The sequence below is a fragment of the Oncorhynchus mykiss genome, chromosome 23, assembly GCF_013265735.2.
Source record: "Oncorhynchus mykiss isolate Arlee chromosome 23, USDA_OmykA_1.1, whole genome shotgun sequence".
NCBI lineage: Eukaryota > Metazoa > Chordata > Actinopteri > Salmoniformes > Salmonidae > Oncorhynchus > Oncorhynchus mykiss.
In genome coordinates, this window is record NC_048587.1 from 9,178,904 (window position 1) to 9,204,828 (window position 25,925).

A 25,925-nucleotide genomic window follows, 5' to 3' on the forward strand; every position below is an offset into this window, starting at 1 on the left:
CCAGGTAGCCTAGTGGTTAGAGCCAGGTAGCCTGGTGGTTAGAGCCAGGTAGCCTAGTGGTTAGAGTCAGGTAGCCTGGTGGTTAGAGCCAGGTAGCCTGGTGGTTAGAGCCAGGTAGCCTGGTGGTTAGAGCCAGGTAGCCTAGTGGTTAGAGCAGGTAGCCTGGTGGTTAGAGCCAGGTAGCCTGGTGGTTAGAGCCAGGTAGCCTAGTGGTTAGAGCCAGGTAGCCTGGTGGTTAGAGCCAGGTAGCCTAGTGGTTAGAGCCAGGTAGCCTGGTGGTTAGAGCCAGGTAGCCTAGTGGTTAGAGCAGGTAGCCTGGTGGTTAGAGCCAGGTAGCCTGGTGGTTAGAGCCAGGTAGCCTGGTGGTTAGAGCCAGGTAGCCTAGTGGTTAGAGCAGGTAGCCTGGTGGTTAGAGCCAGGTAGCCTAGTGGTTAGAGCCAGGTAGCCTGGTGGTTAGAGCTTTGGGCCAGTAACCGAAAGGTACAAATCTGTCGTTCTGCCCATGAACAAGGCAGTTAACCCACTGTTCCTAGACCGTCATTGTTAATAAGAATTTGTTCTTAACTGACTTGCCTAGTTAAATAAAAAAATAAAAATACTGACAAGAGCCAATAACAGGATTCTCACAAGTTCCAGTAGTGAGCTGCCTAATAACAGAGAATCAGGTGCCTTAGAAAAGGCATTTTGTGGCCAGTAGGTTGACTGTCCACATCTACCAAATGACACGCAGAAGTAGAACAGAATAAACCCAGATTCATTTCAGAATGTGAAAAAACGCGTCGTTGTGGTTTTCGTTACTTTTATTAAGTGGTTGACACCAGACGGTGTGGTTATATAGATACAGTCAATGAGTAAAATGTTATTATACATGAGAAGAAGAAAAAAGAAGGATAAAAACTAAAAAAAATAATAATAAACAAAAACTTTTAAAAAAAAATAACCAAAAACAATTGTCCACTGACCAAACATGGAGACCTGTGTTGAAGAGCTTAACAAGGTCCAACACGGAGGAGGCCTGAGAGAGTCGGCCAGGGAGGAGGAATGTTATCAGTAAGGCTGCAACATTTCCCCTAACTTTCCCAGCATCCTAGTTGGCAGGATTCCCCGATCATTTCCTGCTCATTCCTTTTTCCGATTCTGGGAATCTTCCAAATGGGATTTCTGGAAAACCTTGGGATTTTTCGGGAAAGTTACCTGGGAATTTGCAACCTTACTTTATTTAAGCTAATTTCATTTCAGTTTCTTCCAAGGCCCAGATTTACAGTTAAGAGACTAATATCTCATTCTGACTTCCAACACATCTTTCCTCCTTATTCCATAATGTGTCGTCGAATCATAGGAAGTAAAACAAGGCTCAGACTTTTAAATAAATACACTAAACTTTAAACTGACATTTTTTTGGGCCTCTTTGTTGAGCCGCTGTCCCATCGATGTTTCTGCCGCAGTCAGGCCCGGGCTAGTCTGTCCAGAGTCAGACCTGGGGCTCCTGCCTGCCTGTGTCTGCCCTCGCAACGAGACAGGACGCAAACCAACCAACCAACACCTCAGACTCTTAAAGAAACAGGCCGTCTGACTCCAGCAGGCGACCAGGCGACCAGGCGTCTGGCTGGCTGGCTACACAACGAAACAAGCGCATCACATTTCTTCATCATTAGGGAGGACAGACAAGGCTGCTGTTGTTTCTTTAAACAGATTTATCAACTATTCTTTACCTATACAACGTACAAGATTTCTGTCCATTCGCGGTAGGTAGGTATGATGGCTGGGTTCGGGGAGGGTCGGAACAGTTTCGGGGGGGTGGTGGGGGGGACTGGGGGTGTTTAAGTTTAGTTGATCTTGTCCTGGAATATGTAGAGGTTGTTGGTGGCGGCGACAGCGATGACGTTCTCCTTTGGGTGCCACGCGGTGTGCAGGATCTTCTTGTTGAAGTCCAGACTGTCTACGCTGATCTCGTCCTTCTTCCTCTTCCCCCCGGTGGACACCTTGCGAGCCTTCAGGATGGCCCGAGGTTTACTGTTCTCCCTAGAGGCCTCCAGCGTGACGTCCCGCCGCGTGTTCCGGTCAAACATCCGGAAGAAGTTGTTGTACGAGCCCGTCATGATGGCACTGGGGAGGAGGAACAGCAAAACAAGGTGAATTTGCACGTCCCAAAAATGTCTACAGTTGCAAAGTGATTTTGGGTCCTTTAAAAGCGCAATATAAATACCATGTACTAAGACAAGATAAGACCTATTATGAAATAGAAATTTGCTGCTGGACAAAAATACTAGATAAAGAATTTACATTTGCATTTATTTATCTAGTGTAAAGCAAACAACCCATCAAAGGGGTAAGAGTAATGTTGTAACGTCATCGTGGTTCTAGAAGGGTAATGTTGTAACGTCATTATGGTTCTAGAAGGGTAATGTTGTAACGTCATCATGGTTCTAGAAGGGTAATGTTGTAGCGTCATCATGGTTCTAGAAGGGTAATGTTGTAACGTCATCATGGTTCTAGAAGGGTAATGTTGTAACGTCATCATGGTTCTAGAAGGGTAATGTTGTAACGTCATCATGGTTCTAGAAGGGTAATGTTGTAGCGTCATCATGGTTCTAGAAGGGTAATGTTGTAACGTCATCATGGTTCTAGAAGGGTAATGTTGTAACGTCATCATGGTTCTAGAAGGGTAATGTTGTAACGTCATCATGGTTCTAGAAGGGTAATGTTGTAACGTCATCATGGTTCTAGAAGGGTAATGTTGTAGCGTCATCATGGTTCTAGAAGGGTAATGTTGTAGCGTCATCATGGTTCTAGAAGGGTAATGTTGTAACGTCATCGTGGTTCTAGAAGGGTAATGTTGTAACGTCATCATGGTTCTAGAAGGGTAATGTTGTAACGTCATCATGGTTCTAGAAGGGTAATGTTGTAACGTCATCATGGTTCTAGAAGGGTAATGTTGTAGCGTCATCATGGTTCTAGAAGGGTAATGCTGTAATGTCATCATGGTTCTAGAAGAGTAATGTTGTAACGTCATCATGGTTCTAGAAGGGTAATGTTGTAGCGTCATCATGGTTCTAGAAGGGTAATGTTGTAATGTCATCATGGTTCTAGAAGAGTAATGTTGTAACGTCATCATGGTTCTAGAAGAGTAATGTTGTAACGTCATCATGGTTCTAGAAGGGTAATGTTGTAATGTCATCATGGTACTAGAAGAGTAATGTTGTAGCGTCATCATGGTTCTAGAAGGGTAATGTTGTAATGTCATCATGGTTCTAGAAGAGTAATGTTGTAACGTCATCATGGTTCTAGAAGGGTAATGTTGTAGCGTCATCATGGTTCTAGAAGGGTAATGTTGTAATGTCATCATGGTTCTAGAAGAGTAATGTTGTAATGTCATCATGGTTCTAGAAGAGTAATGTTGTAACGTCATCATGGTTCTAGAAGGGTAATGTTGTAGCGTCATCATGGTTCTAGAAGGGTAATGTTGTAATGTCATCATGGTTCTAGAAGAGTAATGTTGTAACGTCATCATGGTTCTAGAAGAGTAATGTTGTAACGTCATCGTGGTTCTAGAAGGGTAATGTTGTAGCGTCATCATGGTTCTAGAAGGGTAATGTTGTAACGTCATCGTGGTTCTAGAAGGGTAATGTTGTAACGTCATCATGGTTCTAGAAGGGTAATGTTGTAACGTCATCGTGGTTCTAGAAGGGTAATGTTGTAACGTCATCATGGTTCTAGAAGGGTAATGTTGTAACGTCATCGTGGTTCTAGATGGGTAATGTTGTAACGTCATCATGGTTCTAGAAGGGTAATGTTGTAACGTCATCATGGTTCTAGAAGGGTAATGTTGTAGCGTCATCATGGTTCTAGATGGGCAATGTAACGTCATCGTGGTTCTAGATGGGTAATGTTGTAACGCCATCATGGTTCTAGAAGGGTAATGTTGTAACGTCATCATGGTTCTAGAAGGGTAATGTTGTAATGTCATCATGGTACTAGAAGGGTAATGTTGTAACGTCATCGTGGTTCTAGAAGGGTAATGTTGTAACGTCATCATGGTTCTAGAAGGGTAATGTTGTAATGTCATCATGGTTCTAGAAGGGTAATGTTGTAATGTCATCATGGTTCTAGAAGGGTAATGTTGTAATGTCATCATGGTACTAGAAGGGTAATGTTGTAACGTCATCATGGTTCTAGAAGGGTAATGTTGTAATGTCATCATGGTTCTAGAAGAGTAATGTTGTAATGTCATCATGGTTCTAGAAGAGTAATGTTGTAACGTCATCGTGGTTCTAGAAGAGTAATGTTGTAACGTCATCATGGTTCTAGAAGGGTAATGTTGTAACGTCATCATGGTTCTAGAAGGGTAATGTTGTAACGTCATCATGGTTCTAGAAGGGTAATGTTGTAACGTCATCATGGTTCTAGAAGAGTAATGTTGTAACGTCATCATGGTTCTAGAAGGGTAATGTTGTAACGTCATCATGGTTCTAGAAGGGTAATGTTGTAGAGTCATCTTTGCTTGGAAGTCAATTGCAGGTCTGAATTGTAATCAGGGGAAAACGACTGCCCCTTCTCATTGAAACCACGGAAATACAAAGCCGACTGCGGTACTGCAGGCATTGTTCTCAGAAAACAGAACACATTATGGAAAAACGTCAATCTTTGTGATCAATCTTAGTGTAAATAAAATGTTTAGATGACAATCATGGTATTAATAATCGCTTCTAACACAACAGATGTATGTCCTTGAACCGATTATTTAAAAAAATCACACACAGAAGTGAAGGATATTTTAGTTCCTAATGGCAGCCTGCAGTACCCTGGTCAGCCTTAAACTAGAGTTACTCAATGAGGAGGCAACACTGAGCTAGCCTGCAACATCACTTCCTGGAGTAGCCCAAACGGCGCCATGTCACGTCTCCATGAGACGCCATCTTAACCGACTATTTTATCTTCACATAGGAATGAATGGTGTCAGGTGATCCTGGGCTTTGTGTACATACAGGTGTTTGTTATTTGTGTGTTGCGGGTCCATTTATGAGACCGAACTTTCAAACTGATTCTAAAGTTCCGTGTCGGTTGGTTTGCGGTACCTGTCAGCACCGTTCCAGCAGCACTCGAACTTGTCGAAGATGCAGTCGTTTTCATACAGCGAGCAGAGCTTGCTACGGAGGTACTCGTGCACCTATACAAAATATAAAACACATTTAAAACAGTTCGGATCAGTTCATTTATTTGGCCTTTAGGAAGAATTTGTCTTTCATTCCTGAGACAAGAATTTTAAAGATTTAACTAAATAACATATACATACACTGAACAAAAATATAAAATGCAACATGTAAAGTGTTGGTCCCATGTTTCACGAACTGAAATAAAATATCCTAGAAATGTTCCAAAGCTTATTTTTCTCAAATGTTGTTGCACTAACATCCCCATTAGTGAGCGTTTGTCCTTTGTCAAGATAATCTATCCACCTGACAGGTGTGGTATATAGGAAGATGTTGATTAAACAGGATCATTACACAGGTGAACCTTGTGCTGGGGACAATAAAAGGTCACTAAAATGTGCAGTTTTGTCATCCAACACAAAGTTTTGAGGGAGCGTGCAATTGGCATGCTGACTGCAGGTATGTACACTAGAGCTGTTGTCAGAGAATCGAATGTTCCAACATCGGTTTAGAGAATTTGGCAGTACGTCCAACCGGCCTCACAACAGCAGGCCACATGTAACCACGCCAACCCAGGATCTCAACATCCGGCTTCTTCACCTGTGGGATCGTCTGAGACCAGCTACCCAGACAGCTGATGAAACTGAGGAGTATTTATGTCTGTAATAAAGCCCTTGTGAGGAAAAAAGTCATTCTGACTAGCTGGACCTGGCTCCCCAGTGGGTGGGCCTATGCCCTCCCAGGCCCATCCATGGCTGCGCCCCTGCCCAGTCATGTGAAATCTATAGATCAGGGCCCATTGGATTTATTTCAATTGACTGATTTCCTTAAATGAACTGTAAAAGTGTTGAAATTGTTGCATGTTGGGTTTATATCTTTGTTCACTATACATTTTGTTTCTGTCTGTTTTCATACCACTGCAATTCATTCAAACTGTGATAAAAACATACTACTACACAACACAGTGCTCTATAGCCAGAGGAATATGGCAGGTCTCGACAGGTAGGTCTCTACAGGTAAAGTTCCAGTCAGTACCTGGTAGGTCTCTACGGGTAAAGTTCCAGTCAGTACCTGGTAAGTCTCTACAGGTAAAGTTCCAGTCAGTACCTGGTAAGTCTCTACAGGTAAAGTTCTAGTCAGTACCTGGTAGGTCTCTACAGGCAGGTCTCTACAGGCAGGTATCTACAGGTAAAGTTAAAGTCAGTACCTGGTAAGTCTCTACAGGTAAAGTTCCAGTCAGTACCTGGTAGGTCTCTACAGGTAAAGTTCTAGTCAGTACCTGGTAAGTCTCTACAGGTAAAGTTCCAGTCAGTACCTGGTAAGTCTCTACAGGTAATGTTCCAGTCAGTACCTGGTAGGTCTCTACGGGTAAAGGTCCAGTCAGTACCTGGTAGGTCTCTACAGGTAAAGTTCCAGTCAGTACCTGGTAAGTCTCAACAGGTAAAGTTCTAGTCAGTACCTGATAGGTCTCTACAGGTAAAGTTCCAGTCAGTACCTGGTAAGTCTCTACAGGTAAAGTTAAAGTCAGTACCTGGTAAGTCTCTACAGGTAAAGTTCCAGTCAGTACCTGGTAGGTCTCTACAGGCAGGTCTCTACAGGTAAAGTTAAAGTCAGTACCTGGTAGGTCTCTACAGGCAGGTCTCTACAGGTAAAGTCAGTACCTGGTAGGTCTCTACAGGCAGGTCTCTACCGGTAAAGTCAGTACCTGGTAAGTCTCTACAGGTAAAGTTCCAGTCAGTACCTGATAGGTCTCCACAGGCCGGTTTTCCATGTTCAGATCCCACACCTTGACTGACAGGTAGTCTCTGGTCATCATGTAACGGCCGCTGTGGCTGAACTTCACATCCGATATTGAGGAGATGATCTCGGAGAAGAAGGACCGGCTGCTAGGGTCCTCTGGCTCCTCGAAGACTGAGAAACAAATAAACACAAACCTTTCCAAATCAGTTCATCAAAACAGCAACGTCTTGGCCAGTTAGCAGATGCTTTTATCTCAAGTGACTTAAAGTCATGCATGCAGACATGTTATTGTATGTGTGACCCTGGTGATTAAAGAGTCAATCCTGGCATTGCAAGCACCATGATCTACCAACTGAGGCACACAGGACAACGTTAGTATCAAAAACAAGCCTGCATCTAGCTCCTAGAAGACAGACAGGAGGTTACACTTTACCTAAAGCCTGCAGGTATATAGCTTTATAACTTTATAACTTGTTATAACCATGTATGAGCTTAACTGTCATTCAACTGAAGAATCATTACATGATAAATTAATCAAGAGGAATCATTCATGTTCATGAAGAGTCTTACAACATATTATAGCTGCATTTAATAGGGTACTACACGGATTACATCATTCTGTAAGTTACGGCAGGGTAGCCTAGTGGTTAGAGTGTTGGACTAGTAACCGGAAGGTTGCAAGTTCAAACACCCCGAGCTGACAAGGTACAAATCTGTCGTTCTGCCCTTGAACAGGCAGTTTAACCCACTGTTCCTAGGCCAGTTAACTCACTGTTCCTAGGCCAGTTAACCCACTGTTCCTAGACCAGTTAACCCACCTGTTCCTAGACCAGTTAACCCACTGTTCCTAGACCAGTTAACCCACTGTTCCTAGACCAGTTAACCCACTGTTCCTAGGCCAGTTAACCCACTGTTCCTAGACCAGTTAACCCACTGTTCCTAGACCAGTTAACCCACTGTTCCTAGGCCAGTTAACCCACTGTTCCTAGGCCAGTTAACCCACTGTTCATAGACCAGTTAACCCACTGTTCCTAGGCCAGTTAACCCACTGTTCCTAGACCAGTTAACCCACTGTTCCTAGACCAGTTAACCCACTGTTCCTAGACCAGTTAACCCACTGTTCCTAGACCAGTTAACCCACTGTTCCTAGACCAATTAACCCACTGTTCCTAGACCAGTTAACCCACTGTTCCTAGACCTGTTCCTAGACCAGTTAACCCCCTGTTCCTAGACTGGCCTGTTCCTAGGCCAGTTAACCAGTTAACTGTTAACCCACTGTTCCTAGACCAGTTAACCCACTGTTCCTAGACCAGTTAACCCACTGTTCCTAGACCAGTTAACCCCGTTCTGTCGTCATTGTAAATAAGAATTTCTTCTTTACTGACTTGCCTAATTAAATAATGGTTAAAAAAATAAAAATATATATAACCTTCTGACATCAGAGGGAAACTATTGTAAAAACTGTTTGTATGTGAAAACACATCGGACTTAGTTTGAGGAACGCTCAACTCCGTTCTCTTATTTCGAGTTGAGTTTTGATAACAGGATTCGCAGGATTTGCTAGCAACAACATATATTGTTCTATTCTATCTAAAACAATGACATTTCTGTAAAGTTTTACCCCCAACGATATTATTGACTTACATTTGCTTTGCCTATCACAGAGGGCAGCAGCTCGCATGTCACAGAGGCGGATGGTCCCCTTACTGCTACTGTACACAAATACATTACACTGGTGTGGATGGCACTCTGCAGCTGTGATGACTTCTGTCAGCTCCTCCATATTGGCAGGCTTTATATCTACAATGTCTGGGGGAGGGGAGGGGCACTATCAAGGATCAACACCACCAAGACATGGCAAGGGCATAGACACAAACAGGTCACAAACACACTCACAGGTAGACACGCACTCACTCACAGGTAGACACGCACTCACTCACAAGTAGACACGCACTCACTCACAGGTAGACACGCACTCACAGGTAGACACGCACTCACAGGTGGACACACACTCACAGGTGGACACACTCACAGGTAGACACAGGTAGTCACACACACACACAGGTAGACACAGGTAGTCACACACACACAGGTAGACACACACACACACAGGTAGACACAGGTACACACACACACACACACACACACACACACAGGTAGACACAGGTAGTCACACACACACACAGGTAGACACACTCACAGGAAGACACACACACACAGGTAGACACACACACACAGGTATACACACACACACACACACACAGGTATACACACACACACAGGTAGACACACCACACACACACAGGTAGACACACCACACACACACAGGTAGACACACACACACAGGTAGACACACCACACACACACAGGTAAACACACACACACAGGTAGACACACACACACAGGTAGACACACACACACAGGTAGACACACACACACAGGTAGACACACACACACAGGTAGACACACACACACACAGGTAGACACACACACACAGGTAAACACACACACAGGTAGACACACACACACAGGTAGACACACACACACAGGTAGACACACACACACAGGTAAACACACACACAAATCTTCCCATTTAAATGAAATACATGTGTATTTTTTGTGATTAAAAAAGGATACTAAAACTTCTATCAGTGATTTCTAAGTGCCAGAGGTTAACCCTGAGATCATCAGCCGAAAGGTACGTTTCATGATCACTGTTTACAGAGATGGAATTGATGTGATATGTGTGTGCGTTAGCGAATATCCTCCTCGGACTAGCCTCCACCATCCGGTCCATGGGCAGCAGCACAGGCACCTACAACAAAGAAGCCTTTTATTATGAAGATGTACCACGTTTAAAAACCCTGCAGTTCGCTCCTTTTCTGAAGATGACAAATACCTGTAGTAGTGAAGTAGGGGGGGGGGGGGGGGGTGTTTAGTTACATATCGCAATATTATATTGATACTTGACTCAAAATATATACAGTGGGGCAAAAAAGTATTTAGTCAGCCACCAATTGTGCAAGTTCTCCCACTTAAAAAGATGAGAGAGGCCTGTAATTTTCATCATAGGTACACTTCAACTATGACAGACAAAATGAGAAAAAAAAAATCCAGAAAATCACATTGTAGGATTTTTAATGAATTTATTTGCAGATTATGGTGGAAAATAAGTATTTGGTCACCTACAAAACTTAATCTCAATACTTTGTTATAGTCCCTTTGTTGTATATATATACACTTGTTATAGTTTTTTTGCTGGATAACGTTAGCGGTGCTAGCTGGTTGTTCATGTGCCAAAAATACTGGATTTTCATCCTGTAGCTGGTTCTCCATCTTCTATTTTAAATAGGAAAAAAATAATATAATATATAAATATATAATATTTATAATAATAATATATTAATATAATAATATAAAAATAATAAACATGTTTTCAGAACTTTTATATCCAACATAATTTTCTCATGCTCTCTCCTTTCCCTCTGTAGCAGACGGACACTGATTGGACAAAACATTAGGAACGCCTGCTCTTTCCATGATATTTACTGACCAGGTGAACCCGGGTGAAAGCCATGATTCCTTATTGATGTCACTTGTTAAATCTACTTTAAATCAGTGTAGATGAAGAGGAGGGGACAGGTTTAAAGAAGGATTTTTAAGCCTTGAGACCATTGAGACATTGATTGTGATCACAGCACCTGTACATAGCCCATCTATAAATAGCCCAAACAACTACCTCTTCCCCTACTATATTTATTTTGCTCCTTTGCACCCCAGTATTTCTACTTTGCACACTCATCTGTCAAATCTACCATTCCAGTGTTTTACTTGCTATATTGTATTTACTTTGCCACCATGGCCTTTTTGCCTTTACCTCCCTTATCTCACCTCATTTGCTCACATCGTATATAGACTTGTTTATACTGTATTATTGACTGTATGTTTGTTTTACTCCATGTGTAACTCTGTGTCGTTGTATCTGTCGAACTGCTTTGCTTTATCTTGGCCAGGTCGCAATTGTAAATGAGAACTTGTTCTCAACTTGCCTACCTGGTTAAATAAAGGTGTTCTCAACTAGCCTACCTGGTTAAATAAAGGTGTTCTCAACTGGCCTACCTGGTTAAATAAAGGTGAAAAAAAAAAATGGTGTATGTGTGCCATTCAGAGGGTGAAGACAAAATATTTAAGTTTGAATTAAACTAAGGGATCACAGTTCGGTCCATTTTGGGTTCGGGCTGTGGCAAAGCGGGGTGTGGAAGGAGTCACGGAGGGGGGGTGTGAAAGAAGTCACGGAGGGGGGGGGGTGTGAAAGGAGTCACGGAGGGGAGTGTGTGGAAGGAGTCACGGAGGGGAGCGTGTGGAAGGAGTCACGGAGGGGGGGTGTGAAAGGAGTCACGGAGGGGGGGTGTGGAAGGAGTCACGGAGGGGAGCGTGTGGAAGGAGTCACGGAGGGGAGCGTGTGGAAGGAGTCACGGAGGGGGGGTATGGAAGGAGTAACGGAGGGGGGGTGTGGAAGGAGTAACGGAGGGGGGGTGTGGAAGGAGTCACGGAGGGGGGGTGTGGAAGGAGTCACGGAGGGGGGGTGTGGAAGGAGTCACGGAGGGGGGGGTGTGGAAGGAGTCACGGAGGGGGGGTGTGGAAGGAGTCACGGAGGGGGGGTGTGGAAGGAGTCACGGAGGGGGGGTGTGGAAGGAGTCACGGAGGGGGGGTGTGGAAGGAGTCACGGAGGGGGGGTGTGAAAGGAGTCACGGAGGGGGGGTGTGGAAGGAGTCACGGAGGGGGGGTGTGGAAGGAGTCACGGAGGGGGGGTGTGGAAGGAGTCACGGAGGGGGGGTGTGAAAGGAGTCACGGAGGGGGGGTGTGAAAGGAGTCACGGAGGGGGGGTGTGGAAGGAGTCACGGAGGGGGTGTGTGGAAGGAGTCACGGAGGGGGGGTGTGGAAGGAGTCACGGAGGGGGGGTGTGGAAGGAGTCACGGAGGGGGGGGGGTGTGGAAGGAGTCACGGAGGGGGGGTGTGAAAGGAGTCACGGAGGGGGGGTGTGGAAGGAGTCACGGAGGGGGTGTGTGGAAGGAGTCACGGAGGGGGGGTGTGGAAGGAGTCACGGAGGGGGGGTGTGAAAGGAGTCACGGAGGGGGGGGGGTGTGGAAGGAGTCACGGAGGAGGGCTGTGGAAGGAGTCACGGAGGAGGGCTGTGGAAGGAGTCACGGAGGGGGGGTGTGGAAGGAGCCACGCAGGGGGGGTGTGGAAGGAGTCACGGAGAGGGGGAGTCGAAGGAGTCACGGAGGGGGGGTGTGGAAGGAGCCACGGAGGGGGGGTGTGGAAGGAGTCACGGAGGGGGGGTGTGGAAGGAGTCACGGAGAGGGGGAGTCGAAGGAGTCACGGAGGGGGGGTGTGGAAGGAGCCACGGAGGGAGGGTGTGAAAGGAGTCACGGAGGAGGGGTAATGAACCATATATCAGGTAATCAATCACATGAGAGATGGATCAGAAGGGATGACAGTTTAAAAAGGCAGGGACACACGGGTAGCGTTTGCCGTCCAAGAGGACTTGGCACCTCTGAACAGAGTGCCGGATGTAATTTGCGAACCGAGTGCGAACTGATTCTACGTGTCCAAACTTGTGAAAATGTCAGCAGTCAGAACGGCTCACGGCTAACGGCTAACGACTCACGGCGAGCGGCTAACGGCGAGCGGCTAACGGCGAGCGGTTGCTAAAACGCCCTGCGTCTAAACGGACGGAGAACGAACGGCAGGTTCATATCAGACCGTCACTCTGTGCCGTGTATTTTCTCCCTCACATTTTCACTCCAAATACTTTACGTTTTTCTTTGTGTTTTTAAAAATGTCCCTGAACGGAGGGCCTCCCCGGGTGGTGCAGTGGTCTAAGGCACTGCCTCCCCGGGTGGTGCGGTGGTCTAAGGCACTGCCTCCCCGGGTGGCGCAGTGGTCTAAGGCACTGCATCGCTGTGCCACCAGAGACTCTGGGTTCGAGCCCAGGCTCCATGGGGCGACGCACAATTGGCCCAGCGTCCGGGTTAGGGAAGGTTTGGCCGGTAGGGATATCCTTGTCTCATCGCGCACCAGCGACTTCTGTGGCGGGCCGGGCGCAGTGCACGCTGACCAGGTCGCTAGGGGCACGGTGTTTCCTCCGACACTTTGGTGCGACTGGCTTCCGGGTTGGATGCGCGCTGTCTTAAGAAGCAGTGCGGGTTGTGTATCGGAGGACACATGGCTTTCGACCTTCGCCTCTCCCGAGCCCGTACGGGAGTTGTAGCGATGAGACAAGATAGTAACTACTAACAATTGGACACCACGAAATTGGGGAGAAAAAGGGGTAAAATTTCAATAATATTTCCCTGAACGGGATCATTCAAAACTATATCAGGTAAACGGTGATGAACGAGAGGAGACATACCCGTAACGACGTGATTCTGAAAGGATCTCTCAGTCTTCCATCCTCGTCTTTCAAGTTGTAGCCTTCTGCTCTTTTGTCCCGTTGGCTGATTTTCCACAGCTTGATGGTTTTGTCTGGGTTGTGAAAAAGGCCATGTCAGTGTTATAGCACAGGTTTACAGTCACCTTGGCCTTCCGTCTGTAAAAACACTTCAGAGGAAGGAGTGTGGTAGCAGAATCAGAATGAGTTAGTTAAATAAGATGTTTAATTTACATAATAATGCTTATGTGGGGGAAAAGTGACTTGGGCCCCAGAGAGTGGAGAGGTCAGGCTTGTATTCTTATGTGAATGGGTCTGGAACTGTTGTATGTCCTCTCTGAGGTTGCCCTTATCTTGATCTAGTATATAACCTAAGAGGTTCACTATTACATGTCCCCTCTGAGGTTGCCCTTATCTTGATCTAGTATATAACCTAAGAGGCTCACTGTCTCGGTGAGCTTGTCCAGGAGGGGGTGTATTTAATATGGGAGTATCTAGGTTTGACAATTGATATATGCCATTGGATGAGGTAATGTTTTGGTTCTATGTTGTACCAAGAACGAGAAGTAGAACCTCGTCTAAGAGAGTAAACTGAACAATCATTTATAGATAATGCTGTCTGGCTATGGAATACTCCTCTCTCAAGTAAAGTCTTCCTTTGTAATGTTTCTAAGATCTGTTATTTGTCATGTGAGTTCAGATGGGTGTGTCTGGGCTATAAATGATACTAAGAATTGTTTTGTAAGCACTCTCAGAGAATTCATTTATAGACACTGAATTGATCTGAGAGTCACCGGGCTTATGGTGAAGCTCATATAATTAAAAGATGGACTTTATGATATAACTGACTTGTGTGGTGGTTTGCTCTCTCATGGATTTGGTAATACAGGACATTTCCACGACAGAGGTTAATAAGCGACCTTTACAGTTCAATATTCAGTGGAACCGTCTGTGGTGCTGAAGAGTCGTCATCACCTTGACCGAACGGAATCAGAAATATGAAGGAGAGCTCGGCGACTTACCGTTTGTTGAGAGCAGAGAGTGTGCAGCGTTTTGTTGAGGTAACCATCTTATTTTGTTGATTTTCTCCTCGATTTCTAAGCTTTTTAAATAGTCAAACTCGGGTTCATGGCTCTGGAAAGTGCTGTACACGTTGTATTCTCCTCTGGAATGAGGACGGTTTTTACTCTGAAAGAAATAAAACCCCCAGCTCATTATCAGTACAACTATATTTCACAACAATAATGCACTTAAAAATGTTAAAAAAATACGATGTTGTACATTATGCTACATTAAAAAGGTGAATCCGACTAATGTTGTTTTCAAGGTGCGTTTTAGTCTTAAACGTTGTTGTTCCCCCCCCCCCACCCCCCCCCCCCCCCCCCCCCCCCCCCCCCCCCCCCTATTGATTTATGTCTGTTTGATAGTTAACTGACCTCTTGTTCCCGTTGGAAAATGACGACACGACCTCCTTTGTCTCCCGTCGCTAGTAGTTCTCCAGAATAGTTAAACTCAACCGTTGAGATTATGTCGGCTGAGAGAGACAACAAGAACAAAAAGGTAATGAGTGTGTAACACTTCTATGTTGGCTGTTTCTTTTTTGCATATGTAATAAAATAATGATAAACAAACCTGAACTTAAGACACACTATAACACGGGTTAGGTCTACGTCACAAAACAAAAAACATGATCAATATCATTGATGACCAGTCTGACGTAGCAGTGGGTTTTTCAATCATATTATAAAGAGTGGGGCCTCGTGAACATCCCCCTCTCAGTATAGGACCGAACCCTATCAGGCACACGTCATCCTGTACTGTAGCACCCACTGCAACAACACTAGGAGCTCACTGGGGGAATAATGACAACACAACCCACTGCAACAACACTAGCAGCTCACTGGGGGAATAATGACAACACAACCCACTGCAACAACACTAGCAGTTCACTGGGGAATAATGACAACACAACCCACTGCAACAACACTAGCAGCTCACTGGGGGAATAACGACAACACAACCCACTGCAACAACACTAGCAGCTCACTGGGGGAATAATGACAACACAACCCACTGCAACAACACTAGCAGCTCACTGGGGGAATAATGACAACACAACCCACTGCAACAACACTAGCAGCTCACTGGGGGGAATAATGACAACACAACCCACTGCAACAACACTAGCAGCTCACTGGGGGAATAATGACAACACAACCCACTGCAACAACACTAGCAGCTCACTGGGGGGAATAATGACAACACAACCCACTGCAACAACACTAGCAGCTCACTGGGGGAATAATGACAACACAACCCACTGCAACAACACTAGCAGCTCACTGGGGGAATAATGACAACACAACCCACTGCAACAACACTAGTAGCTCACTGGGGGAATAATGACAACACAACCCACTGCAACAACACTAGCAGCTCACTGGGGAATAATGACAACACTGCAACAACACTAGCAGCTCACTGGGGGAATAATGACAACACAACCCACTGCAACAACACTAGCAGCTCACTGGGGGAATAATGACAACACAACCCACTGCAACAACACTAGCAGCTCACTGGGGGAATAATGACAACACAACCCACTGCAACAACACTAGCAGCTCACTGGGGAATAATGACAACACAACCCACTGCAACAACACTAGGAGCTCACTGGGGAATAACGACAACACAACCCACTGCAACAACACTAGGAGCTCACTGGGGAATAACGACAACACAACCCACTGCAACAACACTAGCAGCTCACAGGGGGAATAATGACAACACAACCCACTGCAACAACACTAGCAGCTCACTGGGGGAATAACGACAACACAACCCACTGCAACAACACTAGCAGCTCACTGGGGGAATAATGACAACACAACCCACTGCAACAACACTAGCAGCTCACTGGGGGAATAATGACAACACAACCCACTACAACAACACTAGCAGCTCACTGGGGAATAATGACAACACTGCAACAACACTAGCAGCTCACTGGGGGAATAATGACAACACAACCCACTGCAACAACACTAGCAGCTCACTGGGGGAATAATGACAACACAACCCACTGCAACAACACTAGCAGCTCACTGGGGGAATAATGACAACACAACCCACTGCAACAACACTAGCAGCTCACTGGGGAATAATGACAACACAACCCACTGCAACAACACTAGGAGCTCACTGGGGAATAACGACAACACAACCCACTGCAACAACACTAGGAGCTCACTGGGGAATAACGACAACACAACCCACTGCAACAACACTAGCAGCTCACAGGGGGAATAATGACAACACAACCCACTGCAACAACACTAGCAGCTCACTGGGGGAATAACGACAACACAACCCACTGCAACAACACTAGCAGCTCACTGGGGGAATAATGACAACACAACCCACTGCAACAACACTAGCAGCTCACTGGGGGAATAATGACAACACAACCCACTACAACAACACTAGGAGCTCACTGGGGAATAATGAGAACACAAAACAACACTAGCAGCTCACTGGGGGAATAATGACAACACAAAACAACACTAGCAGCTCACTGGGGGAATAATGACAACACAACCCACTGCAACAACACTAGCAGCTCACTGGGGAATAATGACAACACAAAACAACACTAGCAGCTCACTGGGGAATAATGACAACACAAAACAACACAAGCAGCTCACTGGGGAATAACGACAACACAACCCACTGCAACAACACTAGCAGCTCACTGGGGGGAATAATGACAACACAACCCACTGCAACAACACTAGCTCACTGGGGAATAATGACAACACAACCCACTGCAACAACACTAGCAGCTCACTGGGGGATAATGACAACACAAAACAAAACTAGCAGCTCACTGGGGAATAATGACAACACAAAACAACACTAGCAGCTCACTGGGGAATAACGACAACACAACCCACTGCAACAACACTAGCAGCTCACTGGGGGATAATGACAACACAAAACAACACAAGCAGCTCACTGGGGAATAACGACAACACAACCCACTGCAACAACACTAGCAGCTCACTGGGGGGAATAATGACAACACAACCCACTGCAACAACACTAGCTCACTGGGGAATAATGACAACACAACCCACTGCAACAACACTAGCAGCTCACTGGGGGAATAATGACAACACAACCCACTGCAACAACACTAGCAGCTCACTGGGGGAATAATGACAACACAACCCACTGCAACAACACTAGCAGCTCACTGGGGGAATATCGACAACACAACCCACTGCAACAACACTAGCAGCTCACTGGGGGAATAACGACAACACAACCCACTGCAACAACACTAGCAGCTCACTGGGGAATAATGACAACACAACCCACTGCAACAACACTAGCAGCTCACTGGGGGAATAATGACAACACAACCCACTGCAACAACACTAGCAGCTCACTGGGGAATAATGACAACACAAAACAGCCAAATCAAATCAAATGTATTTATATAGCCCTTTTTACATCAGCTGATATCTCAAAGTGCTGTACAGAAACCCAGCCTAAAACCCCAAACAGCAAGCAATGCAGGTGTAGAAGCACGGTGGCTAGGAAGAACTCTCTAGAAAGGCCAGAACTCTAGGAAGAAACCTAGAGAGGAACCAGGCTATGAGGGGTGGCCAGTCCTCTTCTGGCTGTGCCGGGTGGAGAACCCACTGCAACAACACTAGCAGCTCACTGGGGAATAATGACAACACAACCCACTGCAACAACACTAGCTCACTGGGGAATAATGACAACACAACCCACTGCAACAACACTAGGAGCTCACTGGGGAATAACGACAACACAACCCACTGCAACAACACTAGCAGCTCACTGGGGGGAATAATGACAACACAACCCACTGCAACAACACTAGCAGCTCACTGGGGGAATAATGACAACACAACCCACTGCAACAACACTAGCAGCTCACTGGGGGAATAATGACAACACAACCCACTGCAACAACACTAGCAGCTCACTGGGGGAATAATGACAACACAACCCACTGCAACAACACTAGCAGCTCACTGGGGAATAATGACAACACAACCCACTGCAACAACACTAGGAGCTCACTGGGGAATAACGACAACACAACCCACTGCAACAACACTAGGAGCTCACTGGGGAATAACGACAACACAACCCACTGCAACAACACTAGCAGCTCACAGGGGGAATAATGACAACACAACCCACTGCAACAACACTAGCAGCTCACTGGGGGAATAACGACAACACAACCCACTGCAACAACACTAGCAGCTCACTGGGGGAATAATGACAACACAACCCACTGCAACAACACTAGCAGCTCACTGGGGGAATAATGACAACACAACCCACTACAACAACACTAGGAGCTCACTGGGGAATAATGAGAACACAAAACAACACTAGCAGCTCACTGGGGGAATAATGACAACACAAAACAACACTAGCAGCTCACTGGGGGAATAATGACAACACAACCCACTGCAACAACACTAGCAGCTCACTGGGGAATAATGACAACACAAAACAACACTAGCAGCTCACTGGGGAATAATGACAACACAAAACAACACAAGCAGCTCACTGGGGAATAACGACAACACAACCCACTGCAACAACACTAGCAGCTCACTGGGGGGAATAATGACAACACAACCCACTGCAACAACACTAGCTCACTGGGGAATAATGACAACACAACCCACTGCAACAACACTAGCAGCTCACTGGGGGATAATGACAACACAAAACAAAACTAGCAGCTCACTGGGGAATAATGACAACACAAAACAACACTAGCAGCTCACTGGGGAATAACGACAACACAACCCACTGCAACAACACTAGCAGCTCACTGGGGGATAATGACAACACAAAACAACACAAGCAGCTCACTGGGGAATAACGACAACACAACCCACTGCAACAACACTAGCAGCTCACTGGGGGGAATAATGACAACACAACCCACTGCAACAACACTAGCTCACTGGGGAATAATGACAACACAACCCACTGCAACAACACTAGCAGCTCACTGGGGGAATAATGACAACACAACCCACTGCAACAACACTAGCAGCTCACTGGGGGAATAATGACAACACAACCCACTGCAACAACACTAGCAGCTCACTGGGGGAATATCGACAACACAACCCACTGCAACAACACTAGCAGCTCACTGGGGGAATAACGACAACACAACCCACTGCAACAACACTAGCAGCTCACTGGGGAATAATGACAACACAACCCACTGCAACAACACTAGCAGCTCACTGGGGAATAATGACAACACAACCCACTGCAACAACACTAGCATCTCACTGGGGGAATAATGACAACACAACCCACTGCAACAACACTAGCATCTCACTGGGGGAATAATGACAACACAACCCACTGCAACAACACTAGCAGCTCACTGGGGAATAATGACAACACAACCCACTGCAACAACACTAGCATCTCACTGGGGGAATAATGACAACACAACCCACTGCAACAACACTAGCAGCTCACTGGGGAATAATGACAACACAAAACAGCCAAATCAAATCAAATGTATTTATATAGCCCTTTTTACATCAGCTGATATCTCAAAGTGCTGTACAGAAACCCAGCCTAAAACCCCAAACAGCAAGCAATGCAGGTGTAGAAGCACGGTGGCTAGGAAGAACTCTCTAGAAAGGCCAGAACTCTAGGAAGAAACCTAGAGAGGAACCAGGCTATGAGGGGTGGCCAGTCCTCTTCTGGCTGTGCCGGGTGGAGAACCCACTGCAACAACACTAGCAGCTCAGTGGGGTACTTGGCCTCACAGCAAGACAAAACAACCATGCGCCATGCTAGTCTCCTGATAAATACGTAATATGCTCGATACAAGAAGTAGGCTAGCCAGGCTATAAATTATTTTCTGAAGTCCACACTGCCAAAGATGTTCAGCCCTCCTCTTGGCCACAGTAGCAACATGTTTCTCTTATGAAGCGAATTTCCTGTAATTCTACACATTTTTTTCCATGGCTTATGCTGTCTGAGTGTCTGTAGTTTGTTGTTGTTGTTGTTGTGATTGTTAGTTCTCAAAGATGCTCTTAAAATATTCGGGGCCTTCGAAAAGTATTCAGTCCCCTTGACTTTTTACACATTTCATTTTACGTTACAGCCTTATTCTAAAATGGATTAAATAAAACATTTTCATCTTCAATCTACACAGAATACTCCATAATCACAAAGCGAAAACAGGTTTAGACATCAATCTACACAGAATACTCCATAATCACAAAGCGAAAACAGGTTTAGACATTTATGCAAAAAAAATAAAAAATCACGTTTACATAAATATTCAGACCCTTTACTCAGTACTTTGTTGCAGCACTTTTGGCAGCGATTACAGCCTTGAGTCTTCTTGGGTATGACGCTACAAGCTTGGCACACCTGTATTTGGGGAGTTTCTCCCATTCTTCTCTGCAGATCCTATCAATCGGTCTGGTTTGATGGGGAGCGTCGCTGTACAGCTATTTTTAGGTGTCTCCAGAGGTGTTCGATCGGGTTCAAGTCTGGGCTCTGGCTGGGCAACTTAAGAGCATTCAGAAACTTGTCCCGAAGCCACACTTGCATTGTCTTGGCTGAGTGCTTAGGGTCTTTGTCCTGTTAGAAGGTGAACCCTCATCCCAGTCTGAGGTCCTGAGCAGGTTTTCATCAAGGACCTCTCTGTACTTTGCTACGTTCATCTTTCCCTTGATCCTGACTAGTCTCCCAGTCCCTGCTGCTGAAAAACATCCCCACAGCATGATGCTGCCACCACCATGCTTCACTGTAGGGATGGTGCCAGGTTTCCTCCAGACATTCAGGCCAGAGAGTTCAATCTTGGTTTCATCAGACCAGAGCAGCTTGTTTCTCATGGTCTGAGAGTCTTTAGATGCCTTCTGACAAACTCCAAGCAGGCTGTCATGTGCCTTTTATTGAGGAGTGGCTTCCGTCTGGCCACTCTACCATAAAGGCCTGATTGGTGGATTGCTGCAAAGATGGTTGTACTTCTGGAAGGTTTTCCCATCTCCACAGAGGTACTCTGAAGCTCTTTCAGAGTGACCATTGGGTTCTTGGTCACCTCCCTGACCAAGGCCTTTCTACCCCGATACATCAGTTTGGATGGGCGGCCAGCTCTAGGAAGAGTCTTGGTGGTTCCAAACTTCTTCCATTTAAGAATGATGGAGGCCACGGTGTTCTTGTGGACCTTCAATGCTGCAGACATTTTTTGGTACCTTTCCCCAGATCAGTGCCTCAACACAACCCTGTTTTGGAGCTATATGGACAATTCCTTCGACCTCATGTCTTGGTTTTTGCTCTGACATGCACTGTCAACTGTGGGACCTTATATAGACAGGTGTGTGCCTTTTCCAAATCATGTCCAAATCAATTGAATTTACCACAGGTTGAATCCAATGAAGTTGTAGAAACATCAAGGATGATCAATGGAAACAGGATGCACCTGAGCTCAAATCCAAATCTCATTTACAAAGGGTCTGAATACGTAGGTAAAAGGTATCAGTTTTTTAAAATATTGAATACATTTGCAAACATTTTTAAAAACCTGCTATTGCTTTGTCATTAAGGAGTAGTGCGTGTAGATTAAATAAATATTGAATCAATTAATTAATAAGGCCGTAACGTAACAAAATGTGTAAAAAGTCAAGGGGTCTGAATACTTTCTGAATGCAGTGTATATATACACAGAGTGTACAAAACATTAGGAACACCTGCCTAATATTGAGTTGCACCCTCCTTCGTCCTCAGAACAGCCACAGTGTGTGGGCATGGACGACAAGGTTGGGTTCCACGGTGATGCTGGCCCATGTTGTTTTTAAAATTTTAAAATTATTTTTTTATTTGACCTTTATTTAACTAGGCAAGTCAGTTAAGAACAATTTCTTATTTTCAATGACGGCCTAGTGTCTGTTCAGGGGCAGAATGACAGATTTGTACCTTGTCAGCTCGGGGATTCGAACTTGCAACCTTTCGGTTACTAGTCCAACGCTCTAACCACTAGGCTACCCTGCCGCCCAATGCTTCCCACAGTTGTCAAGTTGGCTGGATGTCCTTTGGGTGGAGGACCATTCTTGATGCACACGGGAAACTGTTGAGCGTGAAAAACCCAGCAGTGTTGCAGTTCTTGACACAAACCAGTGCACCTGGCACCTACTACCATACCCCTATCAAAGGCATCTTTTGTCTTGCCCATTCATCCTCTGAATGGAACACATACAAAAATGTTGCCCCCAAAAATGGAGAAAATGGAATCAGGCCACAAAAAATATATATTTATATGGCCCTACAGCAGATACTGTATTCACAACACAGCTCTAAACACAACCAACAACCAGAGGTTCCAACCAAGATGGCCTTTAAACAACCAACAGCCAGAAGTTCCAACCAAGATGACCTACTACAGCCTTTAAACAACCAAGAGCCAGAGGTTCCAACCAAGATGACCTACTACAGCCTTTAAACAACCAACAGCCAGAGGTTCAATTAGGGTTGGGTGGTATGCAGATTTTCATACAGTTTCTGTACCATACCGGAGTTTATGCTATTACCAAGAGGGAGTTGAATGTCTCTGCTGTAACCAAGAAGCTTCATCTTCACATCTAGAGCCACTTAGCAAACCAAATGCATAGCTGGAGCCCTGAGCAGGATAATTTTATTAACATCCTAGATTTCTCAAAATTATACTCAACTTAAAAATAAATCTATTTATTTTTCAAACCGTATTGCAAAATCATACCTTCTGTATTTCAAAATATAGCGTTTATACCATATGCTGTGGTATTAGCCCAAGCCTAGAAACAATAAGTAATAACTAAAAGTATAGAAACACATTAACTCTCACTATTGGATGGCGCCTTAAAATGACAAACAGGAGCTGATCGTGGACCACAGGAAACGGAGAGCTGGCCACGCCCCCATCCACATCCACATGGAGAGTGGAGAGGGTCGACAGCTTTGAGATCCTCGGAGTCCACATCACTAAGGAATTATAAATGGTCCACACACACACCATCACAGACGTGAAGAAGGCACGACAACACCTCTTTCCCCCCCAGGAGGCGAAAAATATTTGGCATGGGTCCTCAGATCATCAAAATGTTATACAGCTTCACCATTGAGGAAATCTTGACCGGCTGTCTCACCGCTTAGTATGGCAACTGCTTGGCATTTGATCGCAAGGAACCACAGAGGGTAGTGAGTACAACCCAGTACATCACTGGGGCAGAGCTCTCTGTTATTCAAGCACTCTATACCAGGCGGTGTCAGAGGAAAGGCCCTAAACGTTGTTAAAGTCTCCAGCCACCCAGGTCATTGACTATTCTCTCTGCATTCACATAGCAGAAACGATGCACCAAGTCTGGGACCAACAGAACATCTATACCAGGCGGTGTCAGAGGAAAGGCCCTGAACATTGTTAAAGTCTCCAGCCACCCCAGGTCATTGACTATTCTCTCTGCATTCACATAGCAGAAACGATGCACCAAGTCTGGGACCAACAGAACATCTATACCAGGCGGTGTCAGAGGAAAGGCCCTGAACATTGTTAAAGTCTCCAGCCACCCCAGGTCGTTGACTATTCTCTCTGCATTCACATAGCAGAAACGATGCACCAAGTCTGGGACCAACAGAACATCTATACCAGGCGGTGTCAGAGGAAAGGCCCTGAACATTGTTAAAGTCTCCAGCCACCCCAGGTCATTGACTATTCTCTCTGCATTCACATAGCAGAAACGATGCACCAAGTCTGGGACCAACAGAACATCTTCTACCCCCCCAAGCCACAAGACTGATAAATAGTTAACCAAACAGCCACCTGGACTATCTGCACTGACCCACTTTGCACTAACTCGTTTGACTCATCACATACGCTGCTGCTACTGTCTATTATCTATCCTGATGCCTAGTCACTTTACCCCTACCTATATGTACATATCTACCTCCCTTACCTCGTACCCCTGCACATTGACTTGGTACTGATACCTTGTGTATATAGCCATGTTATTACCCCTGCACATTGACTTGGTAGTGGTACCCTGTGTATACAGCCATGTTATTACCTGGTACCCTGTGTATATAGCCATGTTATTACCCCTGCACATTGACTTGGTAGTGGTACCCTGTGTATACAGCCTAGTTATTACCTCTACCCCTGCACATTGACTTGGTAGTGGTACCCTGTGTATATAGCCATGTTATTACCCCTGTACATTGACTTGGTAGTGGTACCCTGTGTATATAGCCATGTTATTACCCCTGCACATTGACTTGGTACTGATACCCTGTGTATATAGCCATGTTATTACCCTTGCACATTGACTTGGTAGTGGTACCAAGTCACTGACATCATGTCAGTGATTCTCTCGGTAACACAGGTGTGAGTGTTGACGAGGACAAGGATGGAGATCATTCGGTCATGCTGATTGAGTTCGAATAACAGACTGTTAGCTTCAAAAGGAGGGTGGTGCTTAGAATCATTGTTCTTCCTCTGTTAACCATGGTTACCTGCAAGGAAACACATGCAGTCATCATTGCTTTGCACAAAAAGGGCTTCACAGGCAAAGATATTGTTGCCAGTAAGATTGCACCTAAATCAACCATTTATCGGATCATCAAGAACTTCAAGGAGAGCGATTCAATTGTTGTGAAGAAGGCTTCAGGGCGCCCAAGAAAGTCCAGCAAGCGCCAGGACCGTCTCCTAAAGTTGATTCAGCTGCGGGATCGGGGCACCACCAGTACAGAGCTTGCTCAGGAATGGCAGCAGGCAGGTGTGAGTGCATCTGCACGCACAGTGAGACGAAGACTTTTGGAGGATGGCCTGGTGTCAAGAAGGGCAGCAAAGAAGCCACTTCTCTCCAGGAAAAACATCAGGGGCAGACTGATATTCTGCATAAGGTACAGGGATTGGACTGCTGAGGACTGGGGTAAAGTCATTTTCTCTGATGAATCCCCTTTCCGATTGTTTGGGGCATCCGGAAAAAAGCTTGTCCGGAGAAGACAAGGTGAGCGCTAGCATCAGACCTGTGTCATGCCAACAGTAAAGCATCCTTCGACCATTCATGTGTGGGGTTGCTTCTCAGCCAAGGGAGTGGGCTCACTCATAATTATGCCTAAATACACAGCCATGAATAAAGAACGGTACCAACACATCCTTTGAGAGCAACTTCTCCCAACCATCCAGGAACAGTTTGGCGACGAACAATATCTTTTTCCAGCATGATGGAGCACCTTGCCATAAGGCAAAAGTGATAACTAAGTGGCTCGGGGAACAAAACATCGATATTTTGGGTCCATGGCCAGGAAACTCCCCAGACCTTAATCCCATTGAGAACTTGTGGTCAATCCTCAAGAGGCGTGTGGACAAACAAAAACCCACTAATTCTGATAAACTCCAAGCATTGATTATGCAAGAATGGGCTGCCATCAGTCAGGATGTGGCCCAGAAGTTAATTGACAGCATGCCAGGGCGGATTGCAGAGGTCTTGAAAAAGAAGGGTCAACACTACTATATTGACTCTGACTCT

General features: G+C 45.6%; 1 protein-coding gene across 2 annotated transcripts in view; it reads right to left on the minus strand.

The window, feature by feature from the left end:
* Positions 1-782: 782 nt before the first annotated feature.
* LOC110532938 (serine/threonine-protein phosphatase 2A 55 kDa regulatory subunit B delta isoform) overlaps positions 783-25,925 on the minus strand; it is a 29,651-nt gene continuing 4,508 nt past the window's right edge. The window contains exons 3-10 of one of the 2 annotated variants that reach the window (XM_036960049.1): positions 14,760-14,857; positions 14,346-14,511; positions 13,306-13,418; positions 9,528-9,705; positions 8,535-8,699; positions 6,892-7,061; positions 5,076-5,167; positions 783-2,106 (exon numbers count right to left, since the gene is read on the minus strand). In XM_036960049.1, the coding sequence (XP_036815944.1) occupies positions 1,827-2,106; positions 5,076-5,167; positions 6,892-7,061; positions 8,535-8,699; positions 9,528-9,705; positions 13,306-13,418; positions 14,346-14,511; positions 14,760-14,857 (1,262 nt within the window). In that variant the 3' untranslated portion in view covers positions 783-1,826. The remainder of the gene's footprint in view (positions 2,107-5,075; positions 5,168-6,891; positions 7,062-8,534; positions 8,700-9,527; positions 9,706-13,305; positions 13,419-14,345; positions 14,512-14,759; positions 14,858-25,925) is intronic. The other variant, XM_036960050.1, reaches the window with a different exon arrangement.